Source organism: Eptatretus burgeri, chromosome 10 (genome assembly GCF_056783735.1).
Source record: "Eptatretus burgeri isolate ZD-2024b chromosome 10, Ebu_testis_v1, whole genome shotgun sequence".
Lineage (NCBI taxonomy): Eukaryota > Metazoa > Chordata > Myxini > Myxiniformes > Myxinidae > Eptatretus > Eptatretus burgeri.
This window is the reverse complement of record NC_140970.1, coordinates 56903059-56930558: the sequence shown is the minus strand read 5'-3', so window position 1 is coordinate 56930558 and position 27500 is coordinate 56903059. Positions and strand designations below refer to the sequence as shown.

At 53.9% G+C, this 27500-nt stretch overlaps 2 protein-coding genes across 2 annotated transcripts in view; both read right to left on the bottom strand.

Moving 5' to 3' along the window:
• The window catches only part of LOC147018634 (uncharacterized), a 195090-nt gene that overhangs the window by 30916 nt on the left and 136674 nt on the right, over positions 1-27500 (bottom strand). Inside the window, exons 17-18 of the mRNA XM_085898518.1 lie at positions 22144-22246; positions 9646-10125 (exon numbers count right to left, since the gene is read on the bottom strand). The gene's annotated coding sequence lies outside the window, so the exon portion shown is untranslated. The remainder of the gene's footprint in view (positions 1-9645; positions 10126-22143; positions 22247-27500) is intronic.
• LOC147018635 (uncharacterized) overlaps positions 19245-27500 on the bottom strand; it is a 9048-nt gene continuing 792 nt past the window's right edge. The window contains exon 1 of the mRNA XM_085898517.1: positions 19245-27500. This exon is cut by the window's right edge and continues 792 nt beyond it. Coding sequence (XP_085754643.1) covers positions 24729-27500 — 2772 coding nt within the window. The 3' untranslated portion in view covers positions 19245-24728.

Below are 27500 nucleotides of genomic sequence, written 5' to 3'. Positions count from 1 at the left end.
TCTGTAAGTACATGTGTAGTTAGCCCCAAACCCGTTGTTTAGCGGGAATAAATGTGATTCATTCGGGCTGCGACCCTTTTAGATAGCCGTTTTTCTGTTCTATCTTTATTTTGAATCAACCACGTCTCAACCGCCATCACACAACAACCACCAACCACAACGCCGCTTCACAACAACAACGCCAACAGCCACGATCTTTACCTTCACAACCCGCTCCCGCAAACATCGCATCACCACCATTCCAAACGACACCATGGCCATAAACCACCACTTTAAACCCTCCACCACCTTCACCTCTCCTTCTGCGGCCATTCCCGCACCACCTGTGAACACCAGCGTCGGGCTGTCCTGGGCTCGTACAAGGTGCGCGAGGTGGGCTCGTACAAGGTACAAGGTGCAAGGTGCAAGGTGGGCTCGTACAAGGTACAACCGCGAGTGCAAAGTGCGGCCTTTCCGAGGAGAATTCGGATCAGGAATGATACACGCCCACTTCTGATCCGTCCAATCAGCAAGCGCGGGGCGGTTTGGCCCCGCCTCCAGGCGCGTCGATGTAGAATCGTGATATGCAAATTCTAGGATCAGGGGAGACTCACGCCCCTTTTTCTCCGTCCAATGGGCGAGCGTGGATCCACCCCCGAGCTCGTTATGATCCAGAAATTTGCATATGGGTTCTCCTGCCGGCCGATAAAGCGCCGAACGGGGGGCGAATTTGGCAGTCAGTTTAAAAAGAGTCAGTCTGGAGAGGTCGGAGAGCCGAGTGGAGCTCGCAGTCTGTCGGGGTTCGGAGTCTGACGGGGAGCTGCAGAGGGAGGAAGCCTGGAGCTTGGAGCGCGGAGTGGAGTCGGGAGGCAAGGGCGTACAGGTGGTTTGCTGCAGTCGGCTGAGGAGAATGGGGGAAGAGGCCGAGTAGCTCGGGTCCGAGGCAAGGAAGACGGCGGTCGGCGACGAGCTCGCGGTGGAATCGCTCGTCGCGGGACCCAAGCAAGCCAGCTATCCTCTTTCCCCAGAGCATCAACAATCCCCCCCCCCGTGCTGAAATAGTGCGAAAGGGGGGCCCCGTTCCCACCCCACTCCAAGCAGTGCCAACGAAACCCGCGAAGGAGCACGAAGTCGGCGCACCGCCGCGCCGCCACATTTGCGGCTCATCACAAAGACACGGGTAGGATCCAACCGGTCTCGCGGACCTGACCGCTCTTTCAGGACCCGCGCAAATATTGGCCCAGAGGCCCCGTCTGCCCCCTTGCCTTTGAGGGTGGCCCTTTTCTTTTGTTTCTGTGTAAACGTGTGTTGTTGGCGCCGTCTGTAAAGTAAAACTGTGTAAGTGTTGCCGTGTGCTCGTGTAGTCGGTAGTAGATCTGCATTGTTGTGTTTCTTTTGTAGCATTTGCTGTAGGTGCATTCTTTTTAATTGTATATGTGTGCTTTCCGTGTGCCGCGGAATAAATGTGCATTATGTTGAACTGTTTTTCCGTTTCGCTTCGTCTTTTCTTTAATTTATTCTCCATCTTGCTTCACGTAAAGGGTTGGTAGTGGGCTTAATATGCCCGATAATTAATTGGAACCGTCGAGGCCGACAATAACACCGCTCGGTTATCCCGATAGTACGGAACGGGTCGTGTCCGGAGTCGACCTGCGGCGGGGTGCGATCGCCCGGTCTACCCTCCGCGTGGGTACTTAGGTAGGTCGAATTTGGCGAACAACCCTATCCCATGCGGCGGGCCGATTGGCACGATCGTGGCGAGGCCGAAAGGCCCACCCGTGACTAGCTCGCGGCGTTAGTCCGAGAGGGTCACGACAGAATTGTCCGTCCGGTGTGCGACGTGCCGCGATTCGAGTTACGTGGCCGTTCGCACGCTGGCGGGCGCGAATTCGCAACACTGGTGTCAGGTCGTGGGACACAAACCCATCCCCCTCCTCGCGGCACTGGTGTCGGAGAGCGGGAAAACGGGCTCTCCTGTCTCCAACTAAATTCACGGGAATCGGTCCAGGGGTGAGAGGAGCGACCCCCGATTCCCTCCAAATTACGAGCAGGCCAAATTAACCTTTTACGAGAAATAAGATGGAGTCTCAAGGCGAGCGGGAGCCGGGGATATTAGAAATGGATGTAGAATTGTTGGAATCCATGGTCCAGGATGAGAACCCCGAGCAGGAAATGCTGGTTGTACAGGACGAACTTTCCCCCCAACTGAACCCAGAGTTCGAAATGGGCGCAGTGGCTGGGGTGGCGGACGAACGGCCCCCACGTGCGAATTCGCCCACGGATCGGACGATGGAAATGTTTGAGGCATTGATGAGAAAAATGGATGCGAATACACAACAAATGAACGAAGTGAAAACAAAAATGGATACGAATACGCAACAAATGCAAAACGAAATAAAAGGCATGAACGAAAAGATGGAAACAAACATGAAGGAAGAAATGAGAGAACTGCGGGGTGAGACACAGAACATGGGCCGAAGCCTGCAGGCGGGCATGAAGGCAGTAACCGGGGAGCTTAAAATGGCGACGCCACGTGTGGGAGCGAACGAGCTGGGAAGGAGTGCAACGGCTGTCAGGCCCACAGTGGGGGCGGGTGATAAATTAATTCGGGAGACGTGTTGGGCGAGGGTCGTGACGGTGACCGAGAGGGAAAAATTAAATGGGGAGACCAAAACTTGTGAGACGAGACATGAGGTGACGACAAAGGAAATGAAAATAGTGGAGACACGGGAGATGGGAACGATCGAGGGAAGACTACACGATGAAGACGGGGTTAGTGATGCACACACACATGGAGGTAGTGGAGGACAATGGGGGTGAGCTGGCGGACTGGGTAGAGACCCAGTGCGAGCAGCGGGATAGTCTCCTCCAGGAACGAGGGGAGGGAGTATTCCCCCTTGAGGCGAGTCACGACCAGGTGGGTTCGGTCGTGCTTTGCGAGGTCGAGGGGAGGAGTGCTGTGGACAGGTGCACGGAAAGCTTGGGGGGTATAGAGGCCCTGGATCCCTTTGTGGGGACACGAATCCCCAGTGTGGTTGTCCCGGTGTGTGTGGTGTCAAGGTGTGTGTTCACGAGTGTGGCGAAATGCGTGCTGTAGCGCACGCATAGCGCGGGTGCAAGGGCGTGTGTGAGAGCGACCGGGTGGGTGACAAAGACCCCGTGTGTGGATGAGACCCAAGGTGTGAGTGCGTCCCCGTGTGTGAGTGGTGTGGTGGCAAGTGTGCCAGAGTGCATGCTCCCCAGCATGTCGTGTGTGGATGAGACACCGCGGGCGAGTGCCCCCACGTGTGTGAGTGGTATGGTTTGTGTGAGGGAAATGGCACGAGTGAGTGAGCGGCCGAGTGTGAGGGCGACAGCATGTGTAAGGTCGCTGTGGGTGAGGGAGATGACGGTGGGAATGTGTGAACATGCAGCCGCGTCTCCCGGGGTGAATGTAATGGAGTGGAGTGTGAGCGTCGTGACACACAGGTGTGCGTGTGTCGAATGGAGACGACAACGGAGACAGAGGGACAAAGGCCGAGTAGCGGCTGTAGATGTTTTGAGCATCACACCGGGTTCACCCAGCAGCGAGCGCGAGGTCCGTGCTGTGCAACGCACGAGGCCGCCATGTGCTCGCTTGCGGGAGTGAAGCCCGGTCCGGAAACGAGCGCGGTGAATGTTTCGAATCCCGCGACGGACAAAGTTTAGGCAGGTAAACGAATTTGGACCGGACAGGTTCTCCACGCGAGCATGTGTGTTCAGCTCCAACGGGAAGAGCACATGTGTTCGCGTTGGGAACCCCTCGAGACGTGAGGCTTGTGTTTTTTTTTATGCGCCGGGTGACGTCACGGCTGCGTGTGTGTGGTTGGAATCCGGCAGGAGGATGAATCCCTGCTGGATGGTACCGTCCAAGAGGGACGAGGGACGCGAACAGCTGCCATGACGTCACGCCAAAGGTGCGCGGCTGTGAATTGCCGCGCTGGTGCGCAGGTTGCGAGTTACCGCGCTAGTGCTGCGCATGTGGAAAAAAAAAAAGCAAGCCTCGCTTTCGGGTGAACAGGATTCCCGGGCAAGGGGTGGAAGACCCCCTTACCCGGGCACAGGATGGCACTAGCTAGGGGGAAGGGTTAGCTTAGCTAGACCGGCTCCATGGGGCAGGGGTAAGTCCTCATGGGGCTCGTGGAATGGATTAGGTAGAGGGATTGTCGCCAGATTTAGGTGGGGAAATGATTTTTAGAGATTTGGAGACAGTGACAGACTTTGGATGTATAGAGGGGACGTAGTTTAGCTACGTAGTGTTAAAAGGAACGTGCTATAGTATAAGGGATGACGTGGGAGCACGAGTTAGTTCGGGGATGCAGATAGAAGGATGGCAGAGTTCAGCGGTGTGTGTGTTGAAGAATTGTGAGGTGAGTACATGTTGAGTGAGTGAGGCCAGCGGGTCTGTGTGAATGGAGCGAATGGGGAATGCATGGCGCGATGAGTGATTGGGGGGAGGCGTGACTCCCGCCCAAGGGACCCCAGGGTCAGTGTAGACCGAGTTAGTGGGTTAGTCAAATTAACAAAAATGGAAGTCGTTTTGCTGTTGGTGGGAATGTAGGCTCGATACCCATTTGGAGGGGTGCAGGAGCCCTGTTGTCGGGCTGGGAGCGTGGCTGCGAAAGGTGAGTATCCCTGAGTGGGTACCCCGGGCACCAGGTTAGTCGGCTGTAGTAGGCCAAGGGCCCATGGGGGGCCGGGATAGCGTAGTGGGCACGGGTGCGTCCGCTTGGTGCGAGGGCCCGGGGCGCCATTAGCCGCGTGGGCAGTGTTGTGGGCATGGGTGACCCTCGGAAAGGGGCCCGGGAAGCCAGCCTGCCACGTGTGCGTTTCAGGGGAGTCGCCATGGAGGGCACTCCCCGGTGTTTAGGGAGCCGGTAGGCTCGGAGGCAGTGTAGTGCCCGGGGTGCCATAGCTGGAGATTCGGTAGAGGGTAGTGCCTGCCAAGGGGAGCCACGCGTCCCAGCCATGAGACCGTATGAGGGCACGGAAAGAAAATTGGGGGGCGAGGCCCAAAATTGTGAGGACACCAACACAGGCGACGGGAATCTGGGTTTTTAGAACCAATAGTTTAAGCGAGAGGCGCTTGTTGAAAGCCCCGGGGTAGTTTAACAGTTAAATGGTTAGGGTAGATTAGGAAGTGTACCCCTCCGCACCATCCATCCCTTCGCTCTCGTTGTGGGCCGCTGGACCCACTTTGTGTTATAGATCGCTGAACTCTGGTGAGGCCATCCTGAGGCTTAGATTGGGCCTCGACACAAGACGCTAGCTCTCCCTCATTCCCCTCCGGGAAGGGAACGTAGGGGTTGGGAGGAGGCTCGGGGACGATAGGTTAGCCGAACAAGGACGATAAAGGGGGTTTAGGGGTCGATTTATAGTGGGGAAGAAAAAGTAAAAACAACAAAAAAAATTAATTAATCAGGGCTAAATTGGGTTTTACAAATTAAGGGAGTGGGTAGGTACAGTGACAGGCAAAGGCGATAGGTTGGAAGGGAGACCGTAGGGTAGGTCCGAGCCCGCCTTCTGAGTGGCCAGCACCACCGCACTCCCTCCACCAACCTCCATCTCAAGGCAAAGGCCGGCCCACTTCATCGGCAGCTGTTGTTTTGCTGCAAGGCCTGTGCCGGCTGGATCGTCTGCAGCTGCTGTGCTTCAAGGCCTGTGCCGGCCCACTTCATCTGCCGGCTGTGTTTTGCTGCAAGGCCTGTGCCGGCCCACTTCATCTGCCGGCTGTGTTTTGCTGCGAGACCTGTACCGGCCGGATCGTCTGCAGCTGTTTTCTGCAAGGCCTGTGCCGGCCAGTTCATCTGCCGGCTGTGTTTGCCTGCAGCGGCCTTGTTCTGCAGGCTTTGTTTGCCTGCAGCGGCCTTGTTCTGCAGGCTTTGTTTGCCTGCTGCGTTTGCCATGCCATGCCCACTGCCCCTGTTCACCAGGCCCGTTCAATTTTGCTTTGCCCCCCCCCCCCCTGTTCATTTCCATGTGCGCCAGGATCAAGGCAACAGTTTGCAAGCTGCAAGAACTGCCCTGTTGGCAGCTACAAAACAGGCCTGCAGTGGCGGCCCGTGCACCGTGTTTGCGTCCATCCATTCATCCATCCATCCATCCATCCGTTGTGTTCATTGCGTGTGCCACTTGAGCTGGCACGGAGACTGCATTTGTGCAGGCCGTGCACCATTTTGTTGCTTGCGTCAGTGCCCGTTCAGTGTTCTGCAGGGACTGCCTTGCGGGCAGCCGCACCAGGAGACTGCGTTTGTGCAGCCCATGCACGGTTGTGGTTCACTGGGTTCATTTTAAAAAGGGAAGGCCTTGGACTGCGTGTGAGCAGCCGGCCACGTTCCCTGTCACCTGCATTGCTTGAGCCAGAAACTGCATGCGAGCAGCCTGGCTCCCTGTTAACTGCTTTCTTTTTGCAGAGTCCATTGATCCTGGGCCATGGTTTAGTGTAAAATTTGTAGGTTAAGGTTAAGATGTACTGCAAATATGAGTGCGCCCCCGGCGTGTCTGTTTTAGCGCCGGCAATTTTATTTAAGTCATCCGTGTGAGTGGGTTTGTTTAGTTAGTGACTCAGCCCTCAGGTTATTTATTTTGGGGACACGAATACCATGAATGTCGCACTCAGGGATCCATGGGATTAACGTACTAGGGGAGAACTACACATGATGGCACACGAGAATTTGACGACTCGGGACGAGTCTGTAAAAAGGGGAGGGGGTAGTGTTGCGGTTGAGGAAATTCGCAAACCACCATTCAGGTCCCGTAGGTGAGGTATCTCTGTAAGTACATGCGTAGTTCGCCCCAAACCCGTTGTTTCGAGGGAATAAATGCGATTCATTCGGGCTGCGACGCTTTGAGATAGCCGTTTTTCTGTTCTATCTTTATTTTGAACCAACCATGTCTCAACCGCCATCACACAACAACCACCAACCACAACTCCGCTTCACAACAACAACAACGCCAACAGCCACGATCTTTACCTTCACAACTCGTTCCCGCAAACATCGCATCACCGCCATTCCAAACGGCACCATGGCCATAAACCACCACTTTAAACCCTCCACCACCTTCACCTCTCCTTCTGCGGCCATTCCCGCACCACCTGTGAACACCGAGCGTCGGGCTGTCCTGGGCTCGTACAAGGTGTGCGCCGAACCGCGAGTGCAAAGTGCAGCCTTTCTGAGGAGAATTCGGATCAGGAATGATACACGCCCACTTCTGATCCGTCCAATCAGCAAGCGCGGGGCGGTTTGGCCCCGCCCTCCAGGCGCGTCGGTGTAGAATCGCGATATGCAAATTCTAGGATCAGGGGAGACTCACGCCCCTTTTTCTCCGTCCAATGGGCGAGCGTGGCTCCACCCCCGAGCTCGTTCTGATCCAGAAATTTGCATATGGGTTCTCCTGCCGGCCTATAAAGCGCCGAGCGCGGGGCAAATTTGGCAGTCAGTTTAAAAAGTCAGTCTGGAGAGGTCGGAGAGCCGAGTGGAGCTCGCAGTCTGTCGGGGTTCGGAGTCTGTCAGGGAGTTGCAGAGAGAGGAAGCCTGGAGCTTGGAGCGCGGAGTGGAGTCGGGAGGCAAGGGCGTACAGGTGGTTTTCTGCAGTCGGCTGAGGAGAATGGGGGAAGAGGCCGAGTACCTCGGGTCCGAGGCAAGGAAGACGGCGGTCGGCGACGAGCTCGCCGTGGAATCGCTCGTCGCGGGACCCAAACAAGCCAGCTATCCTCTTTCCCCAGAGCATCAACAATTCCCCCCCCCCCCCGCACTGAGATAGTGCGAAAAGGGGGCCCCGTTCCCACCCCACTCCAAGCAGTGCCAACGAAACCAGCGAAGGAGCACGAAGTCGGGGCACCGCCGCGCCGCCACATTTGCTGCTCATCACAAAGACACGGGTAGAATCCACCCGGTCTCACGGACCTGACCGCTCTTTCAGGTCCCGCGCAAATATTGGCCCACAGGCCCCGTCTGCCCCCTTGCCTTTGAGGGTGGCCCTTTTCTTTTGTTTCTGTGTAAACGTGTGTTGTTGGCACCGTCTGTAAATTAAAACCGTGTAAGTGTTGCCGTGTGCTCGCGTAGTCGGTAGTAGATCTGCATTGTTGTGTTTCTTTTGTAGCATTTGCTGTAGGTGCATTCTGTTTAATTGTAGATGTGTGCTTTCCGTGTGCCGCGGAATAAATGTGCATTATGTTGAACTGTTTTTCCGTTTTGCTTCGTCTTTTCTTTAATTGAATCTCCATCTTGCTTCACGTAAAGGGTTGGTAGTGGGCTTAATACGCCTGATAATTAATCGTAACCGCCGAGGCCGACGATAACACCGCTCGGTTATCCCGATAGTACGGAACGGGTCGCTTAAGCGGCCCGTGTCCAGTCGACCTGCGGCGGGGTGCGATCGCCCGGTCTACCCTCCGCGTGGGTACTTAGGTAGGTCGAGTTTGGCAAACAACCCTATCCCACGTGGGTGGCCGATTGGCACGATCGTGGTGAGGCCGAAAGGCCCACCCGTGACTAGCTCCCGGCGTTAGTCCGAGAGGGTCACGACAGAATTGTCCGTCCGGTGGGCGACGTGCCGCGATTCGAGTCACGTGGCCGTTCGCACGCCGGCGGGCGCGAATTCGCAACAGTATTTTACCTTTTCGCAATGTCGTGGCAAGGAAAAACAAAAAGAGAAGAGAAGAGAGAGAAAAAATTTACTTCCTGGTTCAGAGCATACCAGCACCCTGATGTTCCCGAAATTTACACACCGTCTAATATGAAAACGATCATAACTTGGGCCATTGTGTTTATCTATAAATGCGCATAAGAAATCGAGAAATTATTAGAATACACGAAGTCATCACTCTCCGGAAGCCCGTACGTTGTAACCCATAATGGGGACCGCGGCTGAGGTTCCCTTCCCCATCGGCCATGCCCACGCAACAACGTGTCTTCCCATTGGTTTGGTAAATAAATGGCCATAACTTGGGAAGCACTTGTCCGATTAATATCAAACCTTGAAAAGGCACATCCTCAGGTCCGCAGCAATATACCTGGCAAGTTTCAATTAGATCGGACCAGAGGTTGTCACACACACAAACACACACACACACACACACACACACACACACACACACACACACACACACACACACACACACACACACACACACACACACACACACACACACACACACACACACACACACACACACACACACACACGCTTGACAGATCGAGGGGAAAGTTTGCCCATGTGTTTCACAATCCTTGGAGATACCAGGGTGTTCACAAATAATTAATAGGTCACATGGTCTGGCATCCATTTTTGATTGAATGAAAATCTTAAAAAAATTATTTCTCTTGAACCGCTTCACCAATCAATGCGAAACTTCACAATTATAATTTAGTAGTCATATGGAATATAGATTTTCAATTTCAACTTCAACCTGATTGGATGCATGGTCTGGCAGCCAGAATTATTTAATTTTTTGCATCGGGGTTCAGGGATTTAAATCGAGTTTGGTGCAAGTCCATGTGATGATGTCGTAATTTGGGTGGAGGCATGTCTGTCGACGACGTAATATTAAAGAGTGGCATTGTAGTCATAATAATATGACAAAGTTGTTTTTCAAAAGTTGCACTTCATCATCACAACAATATCACACTGGAAATGTCTACTCACCACAGAAACACAATCACTTTGACTGTTATCCTCAACTTCAATTCTGTTCTTCTAACTTTTCTTCACCATTTCTCTTCATTCATTCTCTCTGTTTTCAGGTGAAGAACTCAAAGAAACATCATCCTCATCTTCTTAAATGTTGTTATCTAAACATCAAAATATGTTGGAAGAGAACTCCTCAGAAATTAAGCTGTGAAAAGATCCCTTAAAAAAGGGTTAAAATCGCACAAACGTTTACATTGTGAGTTAGAAACGTGAGCAAGTCAAACCTGGGAATCTGATTTCCTAAGAAGCAGAATAAACGTTGCGACTTGTTTGGGTGGTTTTCATATACTGTACGTTTGAACAGTGGAGTGGTCGTTTATAAGGCTCTCTAAGCGATGAGGTTCCCTTGACAAGAGATTGAAGGAATGTATTTCAGGGTGAACACGTTTCGCATCCGAACCTCATTGGAGTCTCTGAAACAATCCTAACCAGACACTAAAGAGAGAGTGGAATAATTTTGTGTAAGAATGGGAGATGGTTTTACTGCTGCTATAATTTTACTGAAGCTAAATCTGTGTGTGTGTGTGTGTGTGTGTGTGTGTGTGTGTGTGTGTGTGTGTGTGTGTGTGTGTGTGTGTGTGTGTGTGTGTGTGTGTGTGTGTGTGTGTGTGTGTGTGTGTGTGTGTGTGTACGAGTGCGTTCTTCTTTCCCCTCCCTTTGTCCTCTTCTCTCCTGTCCCCTCCGTCCTCTTCTCTCCTGTCCCCTCCGTCCTCTTCTCCCCTGTCCCCTCCCTCCTCTTCTCCCCTGCCCCCTCCCCCCTCTTCTCCCCTGTCCCCTCCGTCCTCTTCTCCCCTGTCCCCTCCGTCCTCTTCTCCCCTGTCCCCTCCGTCCTCTTCTCCCCTGTCCCCTCCGTCCTCTTCTCCCCTGTCCCCTCCGTCCTCTTCTCCCCTGTCCCCTCCGTCCTCTTCTCCCCTGTCCCCTCCGTCCTCTTCTCCCCTGTCCCCTCCGTCCTCTTCTCCCCTGTCCCCTCCGTCCTCTTCTCCCCTGTCCCCTCCGTCCTCTTCTCCCCTGTCCCCTCCGTCCTCTTCTCCCCTGTCCCCTCCGTCCTCTTCTCCCCTCTCCCCTCCGTCCTCTTCTCCCCTCTCCCCTCCGTCCTCTTCTCCCCTCTCCCCTCCGTCCTCTTCTCCCCTCTCCCCTCCGTCCTCTTCTCTCCTCTCCCCTCCGTCCTCTTCTCCCCTCTACCTCCGTCCTCTCCTCTCCTCTCCTCTCCCCTACCTCCGTCCTCTCCTCTCCTCTCCCCTACCTCCGTCCTCTCATCTCCTCTCCCCTACCTCCGCCCTCTCCCATCCACTCCCCTACCTGCGTCCTCTCCTCTCCTCTCCCCTACCTCCGGCCTCCCCTCCTCTCTCCCCTACCTCCGTCCTCTCCTCTCCTCTCCCCTACCTCCGTCCTCTCCTCTCCTCTCCCCTACCTCTGTCCTCTCCTCTCCTCTCCCCTACCTCCGTCCTCTCCTCTCCTCTCCCCTACCTCCGTCCTCTCCTCTCCTCTCCCCTACCTCCGTCCTCTCCTCTCCTCTCCCCTACCTCCGTCCTCTCCTCTCCTCTCCCCTACCTCCGTCCTCTCCTCTCCTCTCCCCTACCTCCGTCCTCTCCTCTCCTCTCTCCCCTACCTCCGTCCTCTCCTCTCCTCTCCCCGACCTCCGTCCTCTCCTCTCCTCTCCCCTACCTCCGTCCTCTCCTCTCCTCTCCCCGACCTCCGTCCTCTCCTCTCCTCTCCCCGACCTCCGTCCTCTCCTCTCCTCTCCTCTCCCCGACCTCCGTCCTCTCCTCTCCTCTCCTCTCCCCGACCTCCGTCCTCTCCTCTCCTCTCCTCTCCTCTCCCCGACCTCCGTCCTCTCCTCTCCTCTCCTCTCCCCGACCTCCGTCCTCTCCTCTCCTCTCCTCTCTCCTCTCCCCGACCTCCGTCCTCTCCTCTCCTCTCCCCTACCTCCGTCCTCTCCTCTCTCTCTCCTCTCCCCTACCTCCGTCCTCTCCTCTCCTCTCCTCTCCCCTACCTCCGTCCTCTCCTGTCCTCTCCCCTACTTCCGTCCTCTCCTCTCCTCTCCCCTACCTCCGTCCTCTCCTCTCCTCTCCTCTCCCCTACCTCCGTCCTCTTCTCTCCTCTCCTCTCCCCTACCTCCGTCCTCTCCTCTCCTCTCCTTTCCCCTACCTCCGTCCTCTCCTCTCCTCTCCTCTCCCCTACCTCCGTCCTCTCCTCTCCTCTCCTCTCCCCTACCTCCGTCCTCTCCTCTCCTCTCTCTCCTCTCCCCTACTTCCGTCCTCTCCTCTCCTCTCCTCTCCTCTCCCCTACTTCCGTCCTCTCCTCTCCTCTCCCGTACCTCCGTCCTCTCCTCTCCTCTCCTCTCCCCTACCTCCGTCCTCTTCTCTCCTCTCCTCTCCCCTACCTCCGTCCTCTCCTCTCCTCTCCTTTCCCCTACCTCCGTCCTCTCCTCTCCTCTCCTCTCCCCTACCTCCGTCCTCTCCTCTCCTCTCCTCTCCCCTACCTCCGTCCTCTCCTCTCCTCTCCTCTCCCCTACCTCCGTCCTCTCCTCTCCTCTCCCCTACCTCCGTCCTCTCCTCTCCTCTCCTCTCCTCTCCCCTACCCCCGTCCTCTCCTCTCCTCTCCTCTCCTCTCCTCTCCCCTACCCCCGTCCTCTCCTCTCCTCTCCTCTCCTCTCCCCTACCTCCGTCCTCTCCTCTCCTCTCCTCTCCTCTCCCCTACCTCCGTCCTCTCCTCTCCTCTCCTCTCCTCTCCCCTACCTCCGTCCTCTCCTCTCCTCTCCTCTCCCCTACCTCCGTCCTCTCCTCTCCTCTCCTCTCCCCTACCTCCGTCCTCTCCTCTCCTCTCCCCTACCTCCGTCCTCTCCTCTCCTCTCCCCTACCTCCGTCCTCTCCTCTCCTCTCCCCGACCTCCGTCCTCTCCTCTCCTCTCCCCGACCCCCGTCCTCTCCTCTCCTCTCCCCTCCCCGACCTCTGTCCTCTCCTCTCCTCTCCTCTCCCCGACCTCCGTCCTCTCCTCTCCTCTCCTCTCCCCGACCTCCGTCCTCTCCTCTCCTCTCCTCTCCCCGACCTCCGTCCTCTCCTCTCCTCTCCCCTACCTCCGTCCTCTCCTCTCCTCTCCCCTACCTCCGTCCTCTCCTCTCCTCTCCCCTACCTCCGTCCTCTCCTCTCCTCTCCTCTCCCCTACCTCCGTCCTCTCCTCTCCTCTCCTCTCCCCTACCTCCGTCCTCTCTCTCTCCCCTACCTCCGTCCTCTCCTCTCCTCTCCTCTCCCCTACCTCCGTCCTCTCCTCTCCTCTCCCCTACCTCCGTCCTCTCCTCTCCTCTCCTCTCCTCTCCTCTCCCCTACCTCCGTCCTCTCCTCTCCTCTCCTCTCCTCTCCCTACCTCCGTCCTCTCCTCTCCTCTCCTCTCCCCTACCTCCGTCCTCTCCTCTCCTCTCCTCTCCTCTCCCCTACCTCCGTCCTCTCCTCTCCTCTCCTCTCCCCTACCTCCGTCCTCTCCTCTCCTCTCCCCTACCTCCGTCCTCTCCTCTCCTCTCCTCTCCCCTACCTCCGTCCTCTCCTCTCCTCTCCTCTCCCCTACCTCCGTCCTCTCCTCTCCTCTCCTCTCCTCTCCCTACCTCCGTCCTCTCCTCTCCTCTCCTCTCCTCTCCCCTACCTCCGTCCTCTCCTCTCCTCTCCCCTACCTCCGTCCTCTCCTCTCCTCTCCCCTACCTCCGTCCTCTCCTCTCCTCTCCCCTACCTCCGTCCTCTCCTCTCCTCTCCCCTACCTCCGTCCTCTCCTCTCCTCTCCCCTACCTCCGTCCTCTCCTCTCCCTCTCCCCTACCTCCGTCCTCTCCTCTCCTCTCCCCTACCTCCGTCCTCTCCTCTCTCTCTCCCCTACCTCCGTCCTCTCCTCTCCTCTCCCCTACCTCCGTCCTCTCCTCTCTCTCTCCCCTACCTCCGTCCTCTCCTCTCCTCTCCCCTACCTCCGTCCTCTCCTCTCCTCTCCCCTACCTCCGTCCTCTCCTCTCCTCTCCCGACCTCCGTCCTCTCCTCTCCTCTCCCCGACCTCCGTCCTCTCCTCTCCTCTCCCGACCTCCGTCCTCTCCTCTCCTCTCCTCTCCCCGACCTCCGTCCTCTCCTCTCCTCTCCTCTCCCCGACCTCCGTCCTCTCCTCTCCTCTCCTCTCCCCGACCTCCGTCCTCTCCTCTCCTCTCCTCTCCTCTCCCCGACCTCCGTCCTCTCCTCTCCTCTCCTCTCCCCGACCTCCGTCCTCTCTCTCCTCTCCTCTCCTCTCCCCGACCTCCGTCCTCTCCTCTCCTCTCCTCTCCCCTACCTCCGTCCTCTCCTCTCCTCTCCTCTCCCTACCTCCGTCCTCTCCTCTCCTCTCCCCTACTTCCGTCCTCTCCTCTCCTCTCTCCCTACCTCCGTCCTCTCCTCTCCTCTCCTCTCCCCTACCTCCGTCCTCTTCTCTCCTCTCCTCTCCCCTACCTCCGTCCTCTCCTCTCCTCTCCTTTCCCCTACCTCCGTCCTCTCCTCTCCTCTCCTCTCCCCTACCTCCGTCCTCTCCTCTCCTCTCCTCTCCCCTACCTCCGTCCTCTCCTCTCCTCTCCTCTCCTCTCTCTCCCTACCTCCGTCCTCTCCTCTCCTCTCCTCTCCCCTACTTCCGTCCTCTCCTCTCCTCTCCTCTCCCCTACTTCCGTCCTCTCCTCTCCTCTCCCGTACCTCAGTCCTCTCCTCTCCCCTCCACTCCCTACCTCCGTCCTCTTCTCTCCTCTCCTCTCCCCTACCTCCGTCCTCTCCTCTCCTCTCCTTTCCCCTACCTCCGTCCTCTCCTCTCCTCTCCTCTCCCCTACCTCCGTCCTCTCCTCTCCTCTCCTCTCCCCTACCTCCGTCCTCTCCTCTCCTCTCTCTCCTCTCCCCTACCTCCGTCCTCTCCTCTCCTCTCCTCTCCTCTCTCCCCTACCTCCGTCCTCTCCTCTCCTCTCCTCTCCTCTCCTCTCCTCTCCCCTACCTCCGTCCTCTCCTCTCCTCTCCTCTCCTCTCCCCTACCTCCGTCCTCTCCTCTCCTCTCCTCTCCTCTCCCCTACCTCCGTCCTCTCCTCTCCTCTCCTCTCCTCTCTCTCCCTACCTCCGTCCTCTCCTCTCCTCTCCTCTCCTCTCCCCTACCTCCGTCCTCTCCTCTCCTCTCTCTCTCTCCCCTACCTCCGTCCTCTCCTCTCTCTCTCCCCTACCTCCGTCCTCTCCTCTCCTCTCCTCTCCCCTACCTCCGTCCTCTCCTCTCCTCTCCTCTCCTCTCCCCTACCTCCGTCCTCTCCTCTCCTCTCCCCTACCTCCGTCCTCTCCTCTCCTCTCTCCCTACCTCCGTCCTCTCCTCTCCTCTCCCCTACCTCCGTCCTCTCCTCTCTCTCTCCCCTACCTCCGTCCTCTCCTCTCCTCTCCCCTACCTCCGTCCTCTCCTCTCCTCTCCCCTACCTCCGTCCTCTCCTCTCCTCTCCCCTACCTCCGTCCTCTCCTCTCCTCTCCCCTACCTCCGTCCTCTCCTCTCTCCTCTCCCCTACCTCCGTCCTCTCCTCTCCTCTCCCCTACCTCCGTCCTCTCCTCTCCTCTCCCCTACCTCCGTCCTCTCCTCTCCTCTCCCCGACCTCCGTCCTCTCCTCTCCTCTCCCCGACCTCCGTCCTCTCCTCTCCTCTCCCGACCTCCGTCCTCTCCTCTCCTCTCCCCGACCTCCGTCCTCTCCTCTCCTCTCCTCTCCCCGACCTCCGTCCTCTCCTCTCCTCTCCTCTCCCCGACCTCCGTCCTCTCCTCTCCTCTCCTCTCCTCTCCCCGACCTCCGTCCTCTCCTCTCCTCTCCTCTCCCCGACCTCCGTCCTCTCTCTCTCCCTCTCCTCTCCTCTCCCCGACCTCCGTCCTCTCCTCTCCTCTCCTCTCCCCTACCTCCGTCCTCTCCTCTCCTCTCCTCTCCCCTACCTCCGTCCTCTCCTCTCCTCTCCCCTACTTCCGTCCTCTCCTCTCCTCTCCCCTACCTCCGTCCTCTCCTCTCCTCTCCTCTCCCCTACCTCCGTCCTCTTCTCTCCTCTCCTCTCCCCTACCTCCGTCCTCTCCTCTCCTCTCCTTTCCCCTACCTCCGTCCTCTCCTCTCCTCTCCTCTCCCCTACCTCCGTCCTCTCCTCTCCTCTCCTCTCCCCTACCTCCGTCCTCTCCTCTCCTCTCCTCTCCTCTCCCCTACCTCCGTCCTCTCCTCTCCTCTCCTCTCCTCTCCCCTACTTCCGTCCTCTCTCTCTCCTCTCCTCTCCCCTACTTCCGTCCTCTCCTCTCCTCTCCCGTACCTCCGTCCTCTCCTCTCCTCTCCTCTCCCCTACCTCCGTCCTCTTCTCTCCTCTCCTCTCCCCTACCTCCGTCCTCTCCTCTCCCTCTCCTTTCCCCTACCTCCGTCCTCTCCTCTCCTCTCCTCTCCCCTACCTCCGTCCTCTCCTCTCCTCTCCTCTCCCCTACCTCCGTCCTCTCCTCTCCTCTCCTCTCCCCTACCTCCGTCCTCTCCTCTCCTCTCCTCTCCTCTCCCCTACCTCCGTCCTCTCCTCTCCTCTCCTCTCCTCTCCCCTACCTCCGTCCTCTCCTCTCCTCTCCTCTCCTCTCCCCTACCTCCGTCCTCTCCTCTCCTCTCCTCTCCTCTCCCCTACCTCCGTCCTCTCCTCTCCTCTCCTCTCCTCTCCCCTACCTCCGTCCTCTCCTCTCCTCTCCTCTCCTCTCCCCTACCTCCGTCCTCTCCTCTCCTCTCCCTCTCCCCTACCTCCGTCCTCTCCTCTCCTCTCCCCTACCTCCGTCCTCTCCTCTCCTCTCCCCTACCTCCGTCCTCTCCTCTCCTCTCCCCGACCTCCGTCCTCTCCTCTCTCTCTCCCCGACCTCCGTCCTCTCTCTCCTCTCCTCTCCTCTCCCCGACCTCCGTCCTCTCCTCTCCTCTCCTCTCCCGACCTCCGTCCTCTCCTCTCCTCTCCTCTCCCCGACCTCCGTCCTCTCCTCTCCTCTCCTCTCCCCGACCTCCGTCCTCTCCTCTCCTCTCCCCTACCTCCGTCCTCTCCTCTCCTCTCCCCTACCTCCGTCCTCTCCTCTCCTCTCCCCTACCTCCGTCCTCTCCTCTCCTCTCCTCTCCCCTACCTCCGTCCTCTCCTCTCCTCTCCTCTCCCCTACCTCCGTCCTCTCTCTCCCCTACCTCCGTCCTCTCCTCTCCTCTCCTCTCCCCTACCTCCGTCCTCTCCTCTCCTCTCCCCTACCTCCGTCCTCTCCTCTCCTCTCCTCTCCTCTCCTCTCCCCTACCTCCGTCCTCTCCTCTCCTCTCCTCTCCTCTCCCCTACCTCCGTCCTCTCCTCTCCTCTCCCCTACCTCCGTCCTCTCTCTCCTCTCCTCTCTCTCTCCCCTACCTCCGTCCTCTCCTCTCCTCTCCTCTCCCCTACCTCCGTCCTCTCCTCTCCTCTCCCCTACCTCCGTCTCCTCTCCTCTCCTCTCTCCTCTCCCCTACCTCCGTCCTCTCCTCTCCTCTCCTCTCTCCCCTACCTCCGTCCTCTCCTCTCCTCTCCTCTCCTCTCCCCTACCTCCGTCCTCTCTCTCTCCTCTCCTCTCCTCTCCCCTACCTCCGTCCTCTCCTCTCCTCTCCCCTACCTCCGTCCTCTCTCTCCTCTCCCCTACCTCCGTCCTCTCCTCTCTCTCTCTCCCCTACCTCCGTCCTCTCCTCTCCTCTCCCCTACCTCCGTCCTCTCCTCTCTCTCTCCCCTACCTCCGTCCTCTCCTCTCTCTCTCCCCTACCTCCGTCCTCTCCTCTCCTCTCCCCTACCTCCGTCCTCTCCTCTCCCCTACCTCCGTCCTCTCCTCTCCTCTCCCCTACCTCCGTCCTCTCCTCTCCCCTCCCTCTGTCCTCTCCTCTCCTCTCCCCTACCTCTGTCCTCTCCTCTTCTCTCCACTACCTCTGCCCTCTCTTCACCCCCCATCCCTCCATCCTCTCCTCCCCTCCCCCTACCTCTCTCCTTCCCTCTCATCTCCCCCACCCCCTCGCTCTTTCCCCTTCCCAGCTTCATCTCCCTCCCTCTGTCCTCTCCTCTTCCCTTACTCCTTACTCTCTTCTCCCCTCCTTCCATCCTCTTCTCACCTCTCCCATCCCTCCATCCTCTTCTCTCCTCTCCCCTACCTCTGTCCTCTCCTCTTCTCTCCACTACCTCTGCCCTCTCTTCACCCCCCATCCCTCCATCCTCTCCTCCCTCCCCCTACCTCTCTCCTTCCCTCTCATCTCCCCCCACCCCTCGCTCTTTCCCCTTCCCAGCTTCATCTCCCCTCCCTCTGTCCTCTCCTCTTCCCTTACTCCTTACTCTCTTCTCCCTTCCTTCCATCCTCTTCTCACCTCTCCCATCCCTCCATCCTCTGTCTCTCTTCTCTCTTCTCTCCACTACCTCCAGCCTCTTCTCTCCTCTCTCCTCCCTCTGTCCCCTTCTCTCCTCTCTCCTCCCTCCATCCTCTTATCTCCGCTCCCCTCCCTCCGTCCTCTTATCTCCTCTCATCTCCCCACCCCTCCCTCTGTCCTCTTCTCTCCTCTCCCTTCCCTTCCTACATCCTCTTATGTCCTCTCCTCCCTTCCTCTGTCCTCTCCTCTTCTCTCCACTACCTCTGCCCTCTCTTCTCCCCTCCCTCTGTCCTCTCTTCACCCCCCCATCCCTCCATCCTCTCCTCCCCTCCCCCCTACCTCTCTCCTTCCCTCTAATCTCCCCCCACCCCTCCCTCTGTCCCCTCGTCACCCCCACCATCCCTCCATCCTCTCCTCTCCTCTCCTCCCCCTACCTCTCTCCTTCCCTCTCATCTCCCCCCCACCCCCTCGCTCTTTCCCCTTCCCAGCTTCATCTCCCTCCCTCTGTCCTCTCCTCTTCCCTTACTCCTTACTCTCTTCTCCCTCCTTCCATCCTCTTCTCACCTCTCCCATCCCTCCATCCTCTTCTCTCTTCCCCCCCCCGCCCCTCCAGCCTCTTCTCTCCTCTCTCCTCCCTCCGTCCCCTTCTCTCCTCTCTCCTCCCTCCATCCTCTTATCTCCGCTCCCCTCCCTCCGTCCTCTTATCTCCTCTCATCTCCTCTCCCCTCCCTCCATCCTCTTCTCTCCTCTCCCTTCCCTTCCTACATCCTCTTATGTCCTCTCCCCCCTTCCTCCGTCCTCTTCTCTTCTCTCTCCTCCCTTCCTCCGTCCTCTTCTATCCTCCCTTCCTCCGTCTTCTTCTCTCCTCGCCCCTCCCTCCGTCCTCTCCTCTCCCTCCCCTCCCCTCCCTTCCTCCGTCGTCGTCTCCTCTCCCCTTTCTCTCCGTCCTATCTGTCTCCCATCCCTTTTTTCTCTCTGTCCTCCCTCTCTCCTCCCTCTCTCCTCCCTCTCTCCTCCCTCCCCCCTCCCTCTCTTCTCCCTCTCTTCTCCCTCTCTTCTCCCTCTCCTCTCCCTCTCTTCTCCCTCTCTCTCTCTCTCTCTCTCTCTCTCTCTCTCTCTCTCTCTCTCTCTCTCTCTTCTCCCTCTCTCTCTCTCTCTCTCTCTCTCTCTCTCTCTCTCTCTCTCTCTCTCTCTCTCTCCCTCCCTCCCTTAATAGCCCCGTCAGCAAAGCGCGGGTTATATTTGCTACTTATTAAATAATACGCTCACAGGAGGTGAGGTAAAATGGCTCCAAAATACATTTTTCACTCTTTTAAAGATAATTATTGTACATCTGCTATATTTTACTCTGTCCAGGGACACCCGTAGCAATCTTTTTGGATTCCTCTTCTGCTTTTAGTGTATGTGCTTTTTAAACATTTCCATACAACGTGGAATCACTGTTTGTTCATTAAGAGTGCTACAAGATATGACTTCTGCCAGGATGACCTCGAGGTACTCACACTCACCTCTAAGCTGTCTAGACTGGGTTTGAATCTTGACCCAGCTTTAAAATGTCATCCTGGTGGTTCACAGGCAAGGTGAATCATCAATGTGTGTCGTTCTTATGCCTTAAACTGGGTGTCCTGTCTTCCGACATCAGTTAATGGGCGTGAAAATCCTCTCGGTGTCCTTCATGAAGAGTGGATGAGTTATCGCCGGGTTCGTGGCCAAATTACGAGTTCCTGCCCGAACTACTTTTGGGAAGTCAATGACAAACCACCGAGTCTGAGTGGGGGAGAGAGAGGAGGGAGAGAAAGAGAGAGAGAGAGAGAGAGAGAGAGAGAGAGAGAGAGAGAGAGAGAGAGAGAGAGAGAGAGAGAGAGAGATAGAAAGGGAAGAGGGGAAAGGGGAGGAGAGATAGAGAGGAGGGTAAAGAAGGGGGGGTGAGAGGGAGAGAGAAGGATATGGAGGATTGCTTGGGGGGGGGGGGAGAAGTTTCCTTCTGTATTTATCCCGTCCACCCCCATTCCTCCCGACCCCATTGTTTGTCCAATCCTGTCTCTGTTTTGTCCCTCAACTCCACTGTTGATATTCTCTCACCCTTACGCTTGCCCCTGCTCCTTTTGGCCTGCTGCTTCCTGATCCATTTCGTGTTCTCGCTCTTCCCAGAGTCTTGACTGTAAACAAAAAAGTCAAAGCTTGGCGACCATTGTGTCAGCTTCATGGGCCAAATGGTCTCTTTCTCTGTTGAAGTTCCTTGGAAGGGAAGTCATTCTTTGTATATTGTGAACCGTGGTGTATGTGCACTCATTTGTCTCCCTTTTATGGGGCCGCTTCTCATGCTGCATTTGAAAAGCTCAACATTCACTTTTGAAATGATGGGAGAACAGGAATGAGTAATGTTGATGCCAAACTATGTTTTGCAACCAGAATATTTTGCACTCGTATGAGAAAAATCCAACCTCTGCCACCCTATGTTTCACCGCCGTTTTGTGGTGGGTGGTATAAGTACCTCAGAGCTTTGGCTCTGAGTGAAATCAAGAATGCACCACAATTGACCTTTTTAAAGTCCATGAAATATTATTTAAATTGACATATTAACTTAAACTTTTACCGTCACTGGTGACATATACTTTCGCTAGCTTTTCCCCATCACTTCGGATGGGGACTCTTTCTTCCTCGTGCATATTATAACTTGTCGCAACACCTAAAAATAATTTTCTAGAATACTGTTGAACCCCGCTATTCGTGGATTCGCTTTTCATGGACCCCACGTATTTGTGGATCATAACGTGTGACCTGCTTCTACATTCGTGTATTTGTGGTTTTTTTGGGGGGTTTTTTTAACACCTCATGAATGGTCTTCTACATGCATCTGGGAAAGTGGAAATCAGCCATCATCACATCATTACATAAAAAAGGTGCAAAAACAGATCCCCTTAACTACAGCCCAATTAGCTTACTGTTCTGCCAATCATCAGCAAGGTCATGGAATCAATCATCACAATTAACAAAATCATTCCTTTTCTCCAACAGCCTCATCACAGATCATCAATTCAGACTCAGACCTGGTCACTCTACCTTGGACATGCTGCTTCTACTCTCCCAACAATGGTGGAGACCCTCTATCAGACATGAGATCAGAGCCATCTCTCTGGACATATCTCAAGCTTTTGATACATTCTGGCATCCTATCTTGCTCTCCAAACTCTCTGCCTATGGAATCCAAGGCCCAACTTCACTCTTGGATTAGACTTCCACCACTCTCAAAGACAACTTGTGGCTCTCAACAGAACCCTTTCATCTCCTCTCCCTGTTGAGGCTGGAGTACCCCGAGGCAGTGTTCTTGGCCCCATATTATTCTTGATCTTCATCAATGATCTCACTGACTTTCTGGAAAATCCTCTTTGTCTCTTTGCTGATGACTCCATTCTCTGCCATGACATCTCTCATGATTCTGACAGACAGGTAGTTGCCGCTTCCCTCTCTTCAGACCTTGACAAAATCACAAACTGGTCAAACACAATTTTCCTTACATATCCATATTGTCCACCTTTTGTATTCTCTCTTACCCCTCATCGTTAACTGCATGCCTTGTTTGTCTGTCTCCATCTACTTTCTCCCTCCGCCCTGGTGTTGGTGTTTCCCCTTTCTCCTGCTGTTCTCTGTTATATTGTGTCCTGATTTTGTCTGTGTAATCGCTCTTCCATGAGCCTAGACCATGTAAAAAATATAATAAAAAGCAATGCCCCAACATTCGCAAACCCCAACATTCGTGGCATTTTTCAGGAACATCTCCCCCCATGAATATCGGGATCCAACAGTACATAAAATTGCTATCTGTTGTTAAAGTGAGAAGCTTGAGATTATTTTGTTTTTAACCTTCATCTCATGTCATTTCATTACTGTCTCAGAATTTTCGGAATTCCATGGATTGTTAACAATATCCTGGAAAACAAAATTCTTTACATGTACCAGCTGGAATTAAACGAGTGAAACACTCCCCACTTAGTCCACATGCAAAACCATCAAAGTACAAAACACCAGGATTTGATAAGTTTGAAGAAGTGTTTTATACAAACCAAATCATTAATAACTTTGTTGAGAAACAGCCACCCACCTCCAATGAGAGCAGCAAGTATGGTTGACAAAATATTCAGGGAAGTGCAGGATTGATTGTTTGCTGGAGACTTGTAATTCAGATGTCTATCGCACTGTTGTATCTGGGAAGGGCATAAAAGGTGGTGTGAGGGGGGAAAAAACGATTTGGAACACAATCGTTCACCATTTCTAAAATGGCGTGGAATTGTTTCAACAAGAAGCCATCAAAATTGGCACATGGACTGATAGAGGACCCCAACCAATGGGGGCTCGGCCCCAATTATCAGGTAAGCTTCAGCGTACTACGTACTGCACTGGTTTTACTGAATTTCCCCTCCCTTTTTTTTAATGTTCAAGGCTTCAGTCACGGACTAAATCGTTCTCATTGGGGCCAAGTCTGAATAAAAGAACTGCATTGATAGTCCGGTGGTTGGGCCAGGGAACCTTGCAATGTTTGGTAACATTCATGTTTTCAATTTTTTTGATAGATCTTAGGGTCGAGATGAAATTTAGGCTGAGTGGCCACTTGTCACTGTCTTGGCTTTTTCAGAATCCAAGATGGCCACCATATACAATCAAACTATAACTTCGGCTGCAACTCCTGTTCTAAGTACAGTAACATGATGAAATTGGTGTCTAACTATATGTTTTAGTTACCAAGGAAGTGGATTATGATGTTATTGGATAATTTGGTAGCCATCTTGATGGCATAAATCCAATATGGCCACCAAAATTACCTGTAAAAATGCCAAAATCACACTGAATCTAATGTAATCGGTTGTAAATGCAGTTGAGTTAAGTTTCTGTACATATGTGTGCTTTGTGAAGCATAGACATGTATATTATGATTCTGAAGTCATTCGCAAATTTATAAGCAATATTTATTTTGATAGCAATATCGATTTTAGGCAAAATATAAGAACAAAATGTAATTAGAATCGGACAATATTTATTGTATAATTCTCTCAGACATGACATTCACGTGACTCAAAAGTCGACATACATTTAAAGTATATGATACTCCCATTAATAATATTGATAATAATGATAATAATAATACAATAATTTGGCAGCTTCACATTGCTCAATGTTTCAATGCTATGTCAATACAAATTATACTAAAAAAATTAAGCAAAATTAACACCCCACTGGACAAAATATCTTATATCTCAGAACTATTCATCGTCCTCATCCTCGACATCCATTGCTCGGTCATTTGTCTCATTGCTGTCATCAGGGATGTCGGCATGATCTGTTGCACTCTCATTGATGTTGAATGGATTGGAACAGGCAGTACCACCACCACAGGGGCAGAACATTGTGCACGGAAGTTGGCGCCCCATACATCCACATCTCCCACCTCTACATGCTTGCTCAGATGTGCAGCCACATCTGACCAGCTTCAGAATGTGCTCCGGGGCATAAGGTACCCCGTCCTCCATATTCCGAGGGAAGAGACACTTGTTAGTGTCATCAGCTTCCCATCCGTGTTCCACTGCAGCGAAAGTTGGTGGATCCCCACTCAGGGCACTGTACCAGTGAGCGACTTGATGGTGTGCTCTTCGAACGTTCTGCTCAAACGCTTCTGTAGGTGGGGGCAAACTACAGCTTAGGTGCTGCTGTTGATTTTCCAGTCTTCTGTGCCCATAGTTTCTGGCGGATCTTGGTCATCGAAGAGGTGGGAGTTGTAATGCCATAGCACGCACCCATGAAAGCTGTTGCTTGTTCGGTGACTTCAACGATATTTGCCAAGGGTTTACCAAGTTGATCCAGAGAGTAGCCTTTTCGAGCGGCCGCGATTGCTTTTGTTTTCCCAATTCCATAAGTCGCAGCAACTGAATCACAACCAGTCAAAGCATGAAGCGCTAAGAGCTCGGGTACGATTGCTGAATGTTTAAGAGCGGTTTCCTTCACGTCAATGCAAGACCGACCAATGATTGGAGACTGCATAGTTATTGAAGACTGGAGCTTCTCGCTCAAGTAGTAGTACACAAGTAACGCGAACACATCCGTGTCATCACACACCACCCGCACCCGTGATTCTGGATGGTATTTTGCCAAATGGATGGCCTGTTGTGTCAGGAGGATGTCAGCTTCTTCATGTGTTGATGCTTGGTCTAGACGAGGCGACTTATGACCCTTCGATACCTGCGTAGGTGTGTCATTTTCCCCAGTAACCACCAACTGGTGGTCCTGTGTCGCATGCTGCAGGAAGTTGTCATCACTCATGATTGATTCGCAAATCAGTGTGTTGAGTTGTTTTTTATTGGCTGAGTTCTTAAGTACTGCGTTACAAGCCGGCAGTGGAGTTTTCCGTTCGAGCTGATGGACCCGGGTAGCGCTGGCTCGAGCTGATCTGGTGCTGCTTTTTGTAGAGTAGTCATAATAACGATCAAAACACAGGTGGACATCAGCTTCAAGCAGCCGCGCGTTGACCCAGACCTTGAACACCGAAATGAAGGTGTCAACGGTTCCTTGGGATGGCCATTCTAATGTCCACAAAAGAGCAGAAACATCAATCACCATAGATGTTGGCCTTGTGATAAGGCGTTGTGAAACTTCGACTTGGAGGTTCTTTTTCAGTGTGGATTTTCCCGTTGCCACTCACATCTGGCCATCAGCTTGAAACATCGAGGGCGGATATGCAGTTAGCTCTGTGGAGAGGACTTGTTCCAGATCGAGATCGCGCTCGCTCACGAGAAGGCCAATCACCTGAGCGTATATAGCCTCTTGATCCATGACGGGATTATCATCGATTGTTAGACGTTTCTTCTTTGCGACGAAGGTTGTCACCTGTTTTGCGAGTGAGCTGTAAAAGCCCTCTGGCCATAATGCTCCAAACTGGATCAGCTGATCAGCTCCAATCTCCACTGCCTTGTCAACATTAACATTCCGTTGAGCTAGTTGACCATTGGAGATGTTGAGCAGACATCCTGCATTGTGGGTAGCTGGATCCAATGGGTCAATGCATGACTCTAGAGTAGCCTTCAGTGATTTACGATCATTGCCATCTCGACGAATGTGACTGGTAGATTCCTCCTTGTGGTTAAGCTGTACCTTCTTGTCAGCTCCAGACATCTTCTTAAGGTCACCAGTCAGGGTCATGGTCGCATCCATACTGTACACCCATGTCGCTATCGTTTGAGGATTTTCTGTGTTGCCAATGATGCCACCCGGCCCATGCCCCTTCCTCATCCAGTTTGTTTCAATAAACATGTCGCTCCACTGTCCGTTGTAGACACCAGCAGTGTGGTGTAGTGACTGCTCTCCTCTGCAGAACTTGTCCAGAATATCTGGTCCCAACCAAGTCATGGAGCGTACGTAGTAGAGGCCATACCTTGCATAGTTGTACTTGTGGGCTGCGAACATGTATGGCAGCATTGATTCTGCTGTTTTGATGTGGAGTGGCCAGTCGCCTTCATGCATCGCCCGACAAAACATCATCATTAGAAATGTGGGTTTGATGACGTTGTACACCCACAGCTTTGTGGTACGACTTTGAGTGGCGATCTCATCAAGTAGTTTTTCCAACTCATCCATGCTGGTCAGGTGTAGATTCTCCCTCACAAACACTGGTCGAAGCAGCTCCTCTATGAGCAATCTCAGTGCCCAAACATTCTGTGGATATTTCTTTCCTTGCAACATCTTATCGACGGAGCCGAAGGACGTCATCAGAATCTCTTTCAGGCCGCTGTCTGCCATGAGAGTGCCAACGCAACCCACAAAATCCATGAGGAAATGCATCCCACCAAGAATCACCACTATGTTGGTGAGCAGATCTGGTTGATGAAATGTGATGTCAACGGCGATCTTATATATGGCCTGATCGCAGGTGATAACGAGAATATCCTGGTTGGATGCTCGGGTGACTTCGAATCCTCGGGTGATGGAAGTTAGGACAGTAGTTGGGTCCCCTGGCTTCATGTTTATGAGTGGAAGATATACCACAGCTGTCTTGGGTGCTGGGGTCATTCCTGACTCACGGCAGTGACGTGTATTGTACCCGTTGTACTCAGGAGTGTTTGCTTCAAAAAGCACGTCTTTGATGAAGTTAAAGTCTAAATCTTTGGCTCTGCCAATTGAGATTGTTGTGGCTTGTACAAAGTCGTCTGGCATGGCAAATCGGTTTGTAGCAGTAAATGGCATAGGAGGTTTCTTCGGTCCCGTATACTCAACGACTCGTGTCTCCCATGGGATAGTGTGCTTCATTTCTTCTTTCGTTAGGCGAGGGATCGATGTATCCAAACCTTCAAGGTGGTCAAGTTCGGTCTTCCACTGAGCTGCCAGCATTGCCATGTAATGACATTCGAGGCGGCAGTTTTGGGAACTGATCACAGCATCAAAGTTATCAATGATGATTTGCACAAGTCCACCCAGTCTGGCATCTCTGAGTCTGGCTAACTGCTGTGCTTTTGATGATTGAACACCCGCTGACCTTCTGAATCGTCGAACCTCATCGTCGGAACAAGAAACATTATACTTGTACAGTTCTGTGATGATCATCTTATGGTCACCAAGAAGTACACCTATGGCTATCTGTAATGGTGTCGGTTGAGACGTTACCACTGAGCTCACGATATTACCCACCTTGATGGATTGTAGTGAATTGTGGAAAGTAGGCTTGATAGCTGATAGTAGTTTCACCAACGTCTCACTAATACACTCTGAGGCTGATTCTCGATCAATGTGCTTAGTGTAGGATTTGAAGTCATCCTTAGCTGCCTTGGTCTCCTTCATGATCTGCTTGCCAACTTTCCGGATACATTCATCCATGTCGCCATTCTGATCATCATCCACAAGCCTGAGATTTGTGGCAACATGCTTCCTGAACACTAGTAACGTTGCCACTCCAGGGGAATGTAATGCCAACATATCTTCAGCGAAATGTTGGATGACGTTCTCAACAAGGACACGTCTGGACATGACAGATCCACCCTTGTCTGCGTATGTTGCTTCAACATCGAGCGAATTCCAAACTTTTGAGTGATCATAACCGACTACTTTGACAGTTTCAGCGAAAGCTTGGTCATCAGCAGTACCTTTGCTATTGATCGTGGTAGTTCTCTGAGCATCACGATGGAAACTCATATTGCAACGGCGGTGATACATTGCATCTGCAGCGTGCAAATCTGATGGTGCTCCGATGATATGGTCACGGACTATTCTACCCAGTTCATCTCCACGTTTATCACAAAGGTCAAGTAGGTACTGCTTGTACGTCTCCCCATCAGCCATCTTGTCTGTGGTTACTCTCGATGCAGGGACTCTGTACTGTTGTGGCACCTTGGGATCATACTCATTCGGTAATATGCAAGGAGTTATGTCATGGCAGAACAAACAGTGCTTCTGAAAGTCAAAGACATCACCACCGGTACT